Genomic DNA, 13,390 nt, shown 5'->3' with positions numbered 1-13,390 from the left:
ATAACACATGGAAGACCTTATGTTCAGTCATATTACAGATCCATGAAAACCACTGAAATGTAGGGGTCTATACTATATTTGCCATATGATCCCATTGTGGTATACAGAGTTACAGATTCTCCCTCTAAGCATTACATTTAGTTGCACCGTATAGTAGTACAAAAGGCCAGAACAGAGCCCACATATTGTGTGTGTACTGTAGAGTTGCATTCAGTGTCTATAGTAGGGCAGTAATTTAGCATTCATATTACAGCCACAAGTCCCAAACTTTCTATGGCCCTACCAAACAGTGGTCAGTCATTCTGATTTCATTTTCCCACTTGGTCTGAAATGGAAATCAGCTAGCACGTGCTGGATAATATAGTTTTCAAATGATGCTTAGGCCGTCGACTAGGGCTTGTGTGCAAGTTGCTCTTGGTGTTGTATGGTTGCTTTACGTCATGGGTCTTGCAAAGATGCGTTAGTTGGCCATACGCTAGAAATTTTGGATGTTCAATAGGCTGTTATCGACTGTTCTCATGGTACATGGGTGTTATTTTATTTTGGTTTTCAGGTACTGGAGATAAGGATGCATGGGTTAATCTTCCCAATGCATCACAACCTTCTGTGGGTTTCTAAGGCATTCCTGTTAAGAACCAGTGCCTATATGATAACCTTCATAGACAAACCATTACTGACAAGTTGCTCACAGTATGGCTATCTGAAATCCCTGAAGTATGTTCAGCTTAATGCTCTGCCCATCTTTCTTCCAATATTCTCTTTGATAGTCTTTGACATACAGCTATGTGAGACCTGTAAAGATAGGAATACATGTGCAACAGCAGGCTGCATACACATCTCTGTACTAAACGAATATGTGGCATGCAATTTAGATTTAGGTCTACGCTGCTGCAAGTTACGTGTGACTTGTAATTTTAAACTGTAACTAAACTTTTAAACAGCTTTTGATTGTCTAGCAGTATTTGTATCCTTAACCCCTTAGAGACACAGCCCAGAAGTGCATTAAAGGGGTATTCCCATGTACATAATCATATCTATAATTGTAGATAATTAAAAGTTAAACATTTTTGCAAGTATATAAGTAATTAAAAATTCTGCAGAGTTTTAAAGATTTTCTCTAACTTTCTTAGTGGTGACAGTCTGTTATCTTAATTGGTTGCCATGGATACGACCACTAATGCAGGACCTTTCTATGGTCTGGGACTTGTCAGCAACCCAGCTATGATTTTCTTATTGTAGCCGGGTTATCAGGCAGGGACACTACATGTATCAGAAGACATCCCGGCCACAATAAGGACATCATGGCTGATTTTCTGACCTTAGAAAGTTTCTGCATTAGTGGTCGTATGTATGTATGTAGCGGAGCCGTTTGTGTGTGACGTGTATGTAGCGGAGCTGTGTGTGTATGACGTCTATGTAGTGGAGCCGTCTGTGTGTGACATGTATGTAGTGGAGCCGTCTGTGTGTGACATGTATGTAGTGGAGCTGTGTGTGTATGACGTCTATGTAGTGGAGCCGTCTGTGTGTGACGTGTATGTAGCGGAGCTGTGTGTGTATGACGTCTATGTAGTGGAGCCGTCTGTGTGTGACATGTATGTAGCAGAGCTGTCTGTGTGACGTGTCGTATCCATGGCAACCGATCAAGATAACAGACTGTCACCACTAAGAAAGTTAGAGAAAATCTTTAAAACCCTGCAGAATTTTTAATTACTTATATTTGCAAAAATGTTTAACTTTTAATTATCTACAAATTTAAAAATAATTATGTAGATTGGAATACCCCTTTAAGGACCGGGCCTCTTTTTTCAAAACTGAAGTGTCACTTTAAATGGCAATAACTTTGAGACGTTTTAACTTACACAAGTGATTTTGAGATTGTTTTCACATAACACATTATACTTCATGTTAGTCGTAAACACTAATCAATATTTTTGTAATTTTTTTTTTTTTTTAAAAAAAGGAAATTTGGTGGAAATTTGGAAAAAATTAAAATTTTCAAAATGTGAAATTCTCTGCTTTTCAGGCAGATAGTCATACCACCCAAATATATGAATAAATATTATCTACCATATCTCTGCTTTTTATATTGGCATCATCTTTTTTTGTCTTTAAAGGGGCGTTCACACTACCGTCGGTGTCCGACATGTAGTGTCCGCTCAAAATCTGTCACGGACACTAGGAGCGGACACTAACTGTGTCCGTGACACCTGTCATTCACTTGAATGGGCATCGGGTGCGTTCTTTTGCACTCCGTGCCCGTCCTTTCCTGTCCGCAAGAGAAGATGTCCGACTTCTCAAGCGGACAGAGGAACCCTGCATGCAGGGTTCTTCTGTCCGCTTGAGAAGTCGGACATCATCATTTGCGGACAGGGAAGGACGGGCACGGAGTGCAAAAGAACGCACCCGATGCCCATTCAAGTGAATGACAGGTGTCACGGACACAGCTAGTGTCCGCTCCTAGTGTCCGTGATAGATTTTGAGCGGACACTACATGTCGGACACCGACGGTAGTGTGAACGCTCCCTTAATTTATTTTGGACATCACAAGGCTTACAAGTGTAACAGTGATTTTCCAGATTTCCAAGAAAATTCCCCAAACTAAATTTTTAGGGACCACTTCAGTTCTGAAAGGAATTGTAAAGGCCTATATAATAGAAACCCCCATGAATCACCCCATTTTCAAAACTGCACCCCTCAAATAATGCAAAACAGCATTTGGGATGCTTGTTAACCCTTTAAGCATAAATTCATAAGAATAAAAATAATATGGAGGTGAAATTTAGACATTTAACTTTCTTTCACTAATACATTCATTTAGATCTAAAATGAACATATTCAAAAAGGGTTAAAGGAGACAATGCATCTGACAGTTTATTGTTCAATATCTCCCGAGCACAGAAATACCCCACAAGTGGGTGTAAACTGATATTTGGGCACATCGCAGCGCATGGAAGGGAAGGCGCGACACTGGGTGCTTGAACAGCAGATTTTACTGGAATAATTTTAATGCGCCATGCTCTCATTTGCAGAGCCCCTAGAGTGCCAAAACAATGGAAACCCCCCAAAAGTGACCCCACTTTAGAAACTACACCTCTCACAGAATTCATCAAGGGGTATAGTGAGTATTTTGACCCTACAGCCGTTTCACAGATTTTGCTAACATTGGAATGTGTAAATGAAAAATGACTAAAATGTCACTTTATCCCCAAAGTTTTCATTTTCACAAGGGGTTAAAGGAGAAAAGCCCCGCACAATTTGTTTAAACAATTTCTCCTGAACACGGCAATACCCCATATGTGCTAATAATCTGCTGTATGGGAACATGGTGGGGCTCAGAATGGAAAGAGCGCTATTTGGCTTTTGGAGGGCAGATGTTGCTGGAATATTTTTCAGGTGCCATTTTGAATTTGCAGAGCCCCTAGAGTACCAATACCATGGAAACCCCCTAAAAGTGACCCCATTTTGGAAACTACACCCCTCATAGAATTTATCTAGGGGTAGAGTGAGCATTTTGACTTCACAGCTGTTTCACAGATTTTATTAACATGGGGACATAATAATGAAAAATTACTTTTTTTTTTTTTTTCAATGAATCCTCCATTTAGCGCCATATTTCAAATTTTTGCAAGTCGTTAAAGAATTAAAAGCCCCCACAGTTTGTTACACAATTTCTCCTGAACACGGCAATACCCCATATGTGGCCATAATCTGCTGTATGGGTACATGGTGGGGCTCAGAATGGAAAGAGCGCTATTTGGATTTTGGAGGGCAGATATTGCTGGAATAGTTTTGAGGTGCCATGTTGCATTTGCTGAGCCCCTAAAGTATCAATACAATGGAAACCCCTCAAAAGTGACCCCATTTTAGAAACTACACCCGTCAAGGAATGTATCAAGGGGTATTATGATTTTGAGACTAAAAATGCTTCCCGAAAATTGAAATTTTTAAAGAAATATGCCATTTCAGTACCTAATACATTGCACCCACTTTGTGTTGTCAGAGACCTGCACTCCTAAAACTATTAAGGGGCCATCCCGAGGGGCAAAAAAATTATATATGTGGGTATAAACTGCTGCTTGGGCACACAGCAGGGCTCAGAAGGGAAGGAGCACTGCGCTTTTTAGCTTTTGGGGTACAGATTTAGAGGGACTTTCTGGGCGCCATGTTGTTTTTGCAGAGCCCTGGAGGTGCCAGTAAACTGGAATTCACCAAGAAGTGACCCCATTTTGTAAGGGCAATTTCAGGGTCTCTTCAAAAGGGTCATGACATCCAAAAACCAAACATCTAAGTCTGTGCTCAAAAAACCAAATAAGCCTACTTTCCTTTTGTGCCCTAATATCAGTTTATAACCACATATGACATTACGTCCGTTATCCCGGGTACACCAGTGTCATACATGTGGCATAAACTGCAGTTTGGGCACACAGCAGGGCGCAAAAGGGAAGGAGCGCGATGAGGCTTTTGGAGTACAGATTCAGATGTTTGGTATCTGGACGCAATGTCATGTTTGTAGAGCCTGTAAGGTACTGGAAAAGTGGATTCCCCAAAGGAATGACCCCAGTTTGAAAACTGCACCCCTCAAAGAATTTATCAGGGGGTGTAGTGAGTATTAGTATCCCAGACATGAGTGCACAGCGGATGGTGAAGAGGGAATATATAAGCTGTGCGGAGAACATTGCAGACACCAAATTGCCTACTATGTTCCAGTAGCTCCTATGAATGGGGGAGTCACTCTGGGGGTCACTTCTGGTGTCTTTTCGCTCATAAGCTGTAAATATGGGGTGTTCCCTGATATCCGCTCGCACAGCTTATATATTCCCTTCCTGTCGCAGCCAGTTGAGTTCTAAGAATTTGGCGATTTTTGCGGGTTTTTGTCCTCGCATTACTAGATGCTATATTTACTTTATTTTTTTGGTGACGTGGCTATATAAGGGCTTGTTGTGTCTGGGATGAGATGTATTTTGTAATGACACCATTTTTGGGTGTCTACAACTTATTGAATACATTTTATTAACTCTTTTTTGCTGGATTAAAAAAAAACAAAAAACAATTCTGGCATTGTGTTTTACCTTTTAAATTTTTCGCCATGCAGCGTACAGTATAATTAACATGTGGCCTTTATTCTGCGGGTCGGTACAATTACGGCAATACCTCATTTATAATATTTTTTTTAATGTGTTACTAGTTCTGCAGAACAAAAACACATTTAGAGACATAAATCAATGTTTTTTACATCACCATCTTCTGAGAGGCGTAACATTTTTATTTTTCGGTTGACAGTGTTGGTTGGGGGCTTATTTTTTGCGGGACAACTTATGCTTTTTATTGGTACTGTTGTGAGGTGCATATGACTTTTTGATCACTTTTTATAGCATATTTTGTAAGGTGAGATGGCGAAAAATCACTACTTCCGGCTAGTTTTTTCCGGGGCTCCCCCCCCTTCATTCACCATGTACATTAAATATTGTTTTTATTATACAGATTGTTACAGATGCGGCAATACCAAATATCCATTGTTTTAATTTTTAGGGGGTTTTCTTTATATACGGTAACACATTTTCAATAGAAAGGGGAATTTGGATCAGTGATGATTTCATCACTAATCCTGTATTATGCATGTGTCTCACAGAGCATAACAGGAAGTGAGCTGTGCGGACGGCACAGCTCACTTCCAGAAGACCAGGGCAGGATCAACCAGGTAAGTGGGGCTCAGGGCAATCTGGGGACACTATCCAGACTCCAGGCTTCATAGCAGACAAACCGGCACCGATGAAATACATGATTTGCAAGTCTTTATAATGCCTGAGATATAACTGTTTGAAGTGACCCTCCCCCAACCCTCACTTTCTCTGCCTGTACACAGTAACATTCAGTGAGAGGCAGGAACAGCTCTCAAGGGAAAGAGTGAAAAATGCAACATTACAAAATGTATTAATGACACACATACTGAAAATCAAACGTCCGAAAGTTTAGTTACACTTGAAACTTTGTTTTTTTTTTTACGTGTTTGATTTGTCGTGTCGCAGCACAACCACATTGGCAGCATTTACATGTAATGTTGCAATACAACATTTCGGTCATGCAACCAGCCATTGCATAGCCCTAGTCTAAAATAACTGATCGTGACTGTATTGATGAAGATCTATTGTGACTTTATTTTTGTCCTAACACATTGGTAGATGGATCTGGTGCCATATGATTGATGTGATGAATATTGTTTATATAGACTGCAAGAAGATTGGTATGCTTCTATATGAGAGAATATAACAAGGTGTCCTAGATACAGCAAGTACTGTGCCTCAATAGATTTCAATAATGACAAGAGGTGAAGCTTTGTGATGAACAAGTCTTTATCCTGCTGGTAAACTTCATTCTCAGACTACAGCAATTTTTAGAATCTTTAAAAAATAAAAAAAAATTCTGAAGGTCACTGAATATTAGTAAGACAATTAAAGTGGTTGTCCAGGATAAACTTTTTTTTTTTTTTATTAAATATTAGGCAGGGAAGGTGGCAAAATAAATACTAATCTGTCCAGGTGCCCTCACTGCACGGTATAGTTTTGCTACTTTGCTGTCTTTTTTTGCCAGAAGTCCTTGTCGGATGTGATGTCCTTTATCTCAAGCCGCTGATTAGCCTCATTGTCACAAGTTGTCACAGGTAGCGGTCACAAGCGCTGGGGCCTTCCACCAGAAGAGAACACAAGAGCACCAAGACTAGGCCGTGCTGAGAGACATCAGAGCATTCCGCCAGGTTTCCATCTTTTCTTCCGGCGATCGGTTTTCAGTCCTATTCACTTGAATGGGTTTGCAAAGGTGACTGCCTGTGTAAGTCTTCTGCCTGTCCGCGGGGAAGCCGTTTTTTTGGTTTGTTTGGTTTTTTTTTTTAGCCAGACACAAAGTCCTACATATCCGACTAAAAAAAAAAAAAAAAATGTTTCCCCACGGACAGGCAGAAGACGCACACAGGCGGTCACCTTTGCAAACCCATTCAAGTGAATGGGTTTGAAAACTGACCACCGGGTTTCTGTCCCCTGTCCAGTTTCGCCAGGACAGAAGAGGGAAACCCGGCTGAATGCACAAACTGGACAACGAGCGCAGGTGTGAAAAGACCCCAAGTGGGATGTCTTGGTTTTGTTTTTTTTTTTGGTTTTCCACCTTCCCCACTCCAAAAAAAAAAAAAAAAAGATTATATATATATCTATATATCTATATCTATCCTGGACAACCCCTTTAAGTATTTACACTCGGCTGAAGTATTTCATGCACAAGTTGCATAGTACAAAAACAGCTAAGAAAATAATCTGCACATCTATAAATAAAAGCAATAAAGCATGAACAGCAATTAACAGTGGACTCCCCTTTAAGTGAATGAGGATGGCATGGGTGTCTGTCTGTTTCAATGGGAATCGAGCAATGCATCTTTTTCCCCCCTGTGGTGGCGCTGCATATAAATGAAACCCTTGCTACTGGGTTTCCCTATAAGTTACAGCTGATCACTGAAGATCACAACAGTGGGATATCTTGTTAGCAGTTCATCTCTAGAGACTCTTCTAACAAAGAAGGATTGTCCAAAGCGAGCATGGCATTAAAAAAGTGAAAGGCATGTATGGGAATGTGTCACAGGCTCAATGGGGGATTTTACATTGAGAAAACATAATAAATACACTCAGAATTCCTTTATTGGGACCCTCAGTGACTAGCAGAATGGATGAGCCAAAGTAATGTCCATATGCATGCTACTATAGCAATACTATAGTTAAAGGGGTATTCCTATCTTATCAGTGGCTGCATGTCGCAATGCTATGCCATCACTTTATGACAGGTGGGAGCCAGGACTTCTGGGGCTTCCACTGATCATGTGAACAGTGGAAGTCCCAGGCCACAAGTGATTGAGGCCATTTGCAGTCCACAGCATAGCCAGGTTGATGCTGTATAGGAAAAACTGCAGCTTTAAGGCTGAAGCCCCACATTGTGGAAACACAGATTTATTTTTTTGTTGCAGATTTTGCTGCGGGTTTAAAAATTATTTTTTTTTTAGCCAAGGTCAGGAATGGATTGAGCAGTAGTGACGCTAGGTTCACACCTGCGTTCTACTCTCCGTTCTGTGCTTTCCGTCTTCTGCATGCCAGAAGATGGAAAGCACAGACCGGGTCCGGCCGTGTTTTATGCTCTCCGCCGCGAAACCGGATTTTTTAATCCGGACACAGAGTACTGCATGTCCGACTCTGTGTCCGGATTTAAAAACCCGGTTTCGCGGCGGAGAGCGCAAAACGCTCACGTCCGGACAGCTTTCTCACCCATTCAAATGAATGGGTGAGAAAGACTCCTGCAGGTTTCCGTCTCCTGCTCTGTTTTATGCAGGAAACGGAAACCTGCATTACGGAGAGGACAACGCAGATGTGAACGAGCCCTTAGAAGTATAAGAACTTTATGTATATTATCCATTACTTTTGTAGCCATGCTTGGCTTTGGCTCAAAAAAAGCAACAAAAAAAAGCTGCGTTTCCACGTGAGTGACACATGAGCAGGAGATGTAATATTTGCATACAGTGTAAAAGTTTTAAGTATGTGTTGAAAAATGTTGCAAAGTAAGAAGGTTTTCAAAAACAGTAGTGTTAATTTTTATCAAACTAAATTAATTGAGTGAACAAAAGAGAAGTCTAAATCACATCAATATTTGGTTGTGGACACCCTTTGGAGGAAGAGTCCTGGAAGTGATGGTATGGCCCCCACAGACCTCAGCATCAACTCTGTCTGGGGTTACATGAAGAAATAGAAGTATTTGAAAAAGCCTTCATCCACAGAAGATGCTTAGTAAGATATTTGGAAACCTTCCTGCTATGTTCCTTTAAAAATTGTCTAGAAAAGCAGAGAAGAATTGAAGGAAGACAAAGGCGGTCACACCAAGTATTCATGTGATTTACATTTCTCGTTTGTTAATTAACTTCATTTTTTTTAATTTACAAAAAAAAAACCTAAACTGTTTTTGAGAGTATTCCTACTGTGCAGTATTTTCCCCCCCATTACTTGCCTAAAACTTTGTGCCCCTTACCCCCATGGCAGTATAAAGGACCCCTTATTTTTTATGTTCCAATTTATGGCGGTCGTTCTGCTGGCATGTTCCCCTAAATCCACAATTCACAGTTTAGCTCAGTGACCCATTGATATTAGTCAGCATAGCACACACAGCCCATAACTGATTGGCAATGCCACCCAAAGCATATGGCAAAACATTATCAAACAGGTGATATTGGCGGACCCTCTCTATGTCTTGGTTTATGCAGATTCTTAGACGAGCAAGGGCATTGATGTCTTTGTTTAATCCAGAAGATTCCTCAATGGCCTTCTCTATGTGTGGTGCACATCTGACCACCTCCTCCCGGCCATAATGTGTATCTTTCAGAACAATCTCATTCCTGTGACTTTTGGCCAAGTCTTTATTCACTCCAGACTGATTGTGCTCTTCAGAGACATCTTCTATGTTTTCTGTAGTGGTCACAACCTCCTCCACTAACTTTTCTTCAGTCACAATCTCCTCAACCACATCCACTTCTCCAGCTGACTGTTCCAGTTCCACAACTGCATCTTCCACTCCTGTAGATGTGGTCACAACCAATGTCTCCTGCCCTTCTTCATTAGTGGATGCCAGGATGAACATGGCATTCTGTTCTGCTGATGGTTGGCTTAACATTACCGTAGCTTCACGACATTCCCTAGGCAGCGCAGCAGTTGTGATAATAGGAGGGATGACCACAAAGGCACCAATGGATTCCACCAAATCCTGAATGAGGAAATCCTTCTCGGTTACCACCCAATCTCCAGGTTCCAACAATTCCAAGATGCCAGATGACTTAATGATCTCCCTCTTTGATGCACACCCAGAATAGAGTGGACTTATAAATATGACAGCTCCATGAGGAGCTATGCCCAGCAACCCTTGGTAAACAGCGTGATTATAATATATCTGAGAAGGTATGCTTTCTGTGTTGCTTGTTTGGATCTTGATTTCTGCACAATGTAAAGTTACTCTGGCACGAGGATATGAAGCTTTAAAGCACTCTGGCACATCCTGGCACCCAGTTTCCCGGCTGCGCCAAAGAGGTATTTCCCCAAGGACAAGATACAAATAGTGCGCCCATGTGATAACAATCCTGGCAACCCTCGTCTGTGAGATGTTAAAGCGAATAGCTAGATCCTGATCATGGAACCCCTGGCGAACTTTGCATAAAAATAAGAAGAACTGGTCAATCTGTGGCATGCTCTCTGATTCTGGTGAAGGCTCCTCGTTGACACTCATGTCCCCTTCTTGTTGGCACTGCTTCCATTTCACTGAGCTGCCCTCTGTTTCAGTTAGGGTTGAAAAAATGACTTTTAAAGTGGAATAATCCTTAAATCCGGTATAAAAGTGAATAAGGCTTGAGTCAGTGGAAAACCGCTCCAGAAAGAACAAATTCTTCTCCAGAGTGGCATTGCGTTGTTGTAGTCTGGTGATCTCCTCACGGGCTGCGTGCAACATTTCTGTGTCCGTCATAGGAGGTAAGTCATAGCAGTGGTCCAGTATGGAGGCCATCATCTCCACTGGTTGGGAAGTTTTGCTTTGTATTTGGGGTTGTGAAGGCAGTATAGGTTGAAGCATATTTTTACTGCTCCTGGCAATGTAATGAAAATAGAAAGCAGAAAAATCTGTTAGTTACATTACAACCACTTTAAAGAGGCTTTAATGCATTTTTTTGCTTGACTGTCATATACAGATGTACAATGCTCCACTAGTTTATTTACATATCTTTACTAAGTACATGACTATGTTTTCTTAGACATGCAAAATATGTACGGATTCTAGGTTTTCAATCCACTGCAAATAACGGTACATTAGATACGGATAGCTTTTCCAAAAAAAAACAAAAAAAAAACGCATCCACGTGTAGCAAAATAACCAACATGCTGTTGATTTCAGGCTCATTGTATGGCGAAAATGTCGTTGATTTGGAGTGCCCAGTTATTATATGAAAGGGAGTCTGCAAGTGCCCCATATATACAGTGTGGTGGTGCGCATGATCCACTTACAGTTCTATTCACACATATTGAATTGCTTTAGAACATTGCCGGGGAAGTCTCACACATGTGAACAAAGCATTCGAACCACCACTCTATTCAGTGGCAGATTCAGCCTTCCCTTTGTTTTCAAAGATGGAGAGAATGGAACAAAACACAGAAAAAATAAGAGTCTTGGCTTGAGACAGCCCACTGATAAGACCCATTCATTTGGACCTAGTCGGTGGCAGAATGCGGATGCTCTGCTTCAGTTTCCCGCCTTGTGGAGTTGAATATGAAGGGAATCCAGAGATGAATGCTTGGCTCAAGTTCCTCCTCATTTTCTGCCCTGTGAACAAAGTCTTAGAAGAGAGTTCCCTGCTCATCTCCCTATCCTAACCAGAGTAATAGGTAAGCCTGGCTCCCCCTCTGGAGGACTAAGCCTGACCATGTATTATAGGTTTGTTCATTTCTATAAATCAGTGTAATTTAGGTCATAAACCTATGTCCAAACTAAACCCCTTCCGTTAAATATTGGGGGGTTCCAGGAGCCGTACCTGCAGCAAACAGCTGCTAGTTAGAGGAAGCCTATGTTAGAGAAGGGCTTTAATATTAACATTTTAGATTATGTCATAAAGTTTGCTGATAAAAGAACTTTACCCAGAATTCCTCTTTGGAACAGACATCTGCTCCTGGCTAATCTCATCTGTTGACCACTGGAAGATGCATGGCACACTGTAAGGCTTCAGATTCCTTTTTCCTGTTAATGTCCTCACAAAATCAGATGGAAGAAAATGTTTGGAACAAACTCTGGTGCAGCTGGAGACCTGAAACAGGACAGAAATATCATTCCATTAAAAGAACCAACTTCTTATCGAAAACCAATTATAGTAGTAAATTATGTTAATGAAATTGCATAGGACTAGAAAAAACAGAGTTGCTTTCTGTAAAAAAAATACTGCCACACCTGTCTACAGGTGATGTGTGATACTGAAAATGCAACATACAATAAAGAACAATGAAAAGTCATTGAAAAATATTTGTCTAATTCATTTTCATTGGGGGGTTTTTGGCTGTCTTTTGTGACATGATATCACACTGCAGAAGGTTAACCAATTGCAGAAGTTTGGGTTAATCTGTATGGATTAGTCTCCTAAAATACCGTGCTGATTCATTGCTGCTAATCCAGAAGAAATGATATCCCGTTCATTGTACACATATGTCTTTAACCATTCACTGGCTTCCATGGCCTGGATGAGTGAACAGTCCCAGAATACTGAGCCAGCCATTGGCAGCAGCGATGGTGGACGATGAACCTGAGGTTTTCGCTTCCGGTCAGGGCCAGAAATGGCACCTAAGCATATGACATTGCAGGGTTGAGTGCAGTTTTTCCTCCATAATTTCATGCCCTTTCTTCACCTTACCTATCTTTTTACAACCTGGAGTAGCCCTTTAATACCGGCAGCCGCACAAATCTCTCTGCTCAATTTCCTACAAGGCATTGGTGCAGGTAAAATAGATCAGCCTACATTGTATATGGTTGTAACAAATCCTCCTTGGGAAAAGTGTGCTCTGCGTGAAACTAGGAACTTTTCTACTCACTGACCACAAGTGAAGATGGTAAAAGAAAAATCTGAAAACCTTTTACTTTATGAACACTCAAGCTTTGTTTACATATAGCGGACAACCCTTTTAACATGGACTTCTGGTAAAGTATGGGAAACCATTGATTCCCATTGATTACTATGGAGTTCCACGGATGCACAACAGTCCACTAGAACTTTTGAGCACCGCCACACCACACACAGACTGCACTGGGCTACTGGCCATAGTAGCGGATGACAAGTCGCCTTCTATACCAGCCCTTATATTATATCATTTATAGGAGATTAATTTAATTACCTTAAAACTGGGGCCCGGCTCCCTGCGGATCCTGTTCAGCCAGTCCCGGTGTCTCTGCGGCTCCACATGAAAGGCTGGGATCCTGTGGAATGAAATCTTCTTGTCGGCATTATACCTGGAGTCACTGTTACAGAAGGGAACACAGCAGTGATAGGCAGCCATGTAGGCACCACCAGCCTAGAACATGCCTGACATAAGGATGCACTGATATTATGCCCTTGGCCTGCTTCACTAAACTGGCACACAATAACAGGGTTCCCTCACACTAAACTAGCACTGACCACCCCCTAATGCCAGCCCTGGGCACCTTCCTTCGTGAACCTTGCAAACTTGCCCGTCTACGCAGCACCATCAACGATCAAACAAGTCCGCGCATGCGTGCTGTACTCTCTATCTTCCAAGACGCGTGCGCAAACAGCCAACACAATACTTCCTACTTTCTCAGCGTCGGTTACGTA

The 13,390-nt window shown here is 41.5% G+C and overlaps 1 protein-coding gene across 1 annotated transcript; it reads right to left on the bottom strand.

Moving 5' to 3' along the window:
* Window positions 1-8,249: 8,249 nt before the first annotated feature.
* Window positions 8,250-13,354, bottom strand: LOC142213972 (uncharacterized). Its single transcript, XM_075282614.1, has 3 exons — window positions 12,933-13,354; window positions 11,691-11,857; window positions 8,250-10,648 (listed from the first exon to the last, which is right to left on the bottom strand). The coding sequence occupies exons 1-3, from the start codon at window positions 13,092-13,094 to the stop codon at window positions 9,145-9,147; spliced, it is 1,833 nt and encodes a 610-aa protein (XP_075138715.1). The 5' UTR covers window positions 13,095-13,354; the 3' UTR covers window positions 8,250-9,144.
* Window positions 13,355-13,390: the final 36 nt, after the last annotated feature.

This window comes from Leptodactylus fuscus, chromosome 7 (assembly GCF_031893055.1).
Source record: "Leptodactylus fuscus isolate aLepFus1 chromosome 7, aLepFus1.hap2, whole genome shotgun sequence".
Lineage (NCBI taxonomy): Eukaryota > Metazoa > Chordata > Amphibia > Anura > Leptodactylidae > Leptodactylus > Leptodactylus fuscus.
Note: the sequence above shows the minus strand (reverse complement) of the source record. Positions and strands in the feature narration are given on the sequence as shown.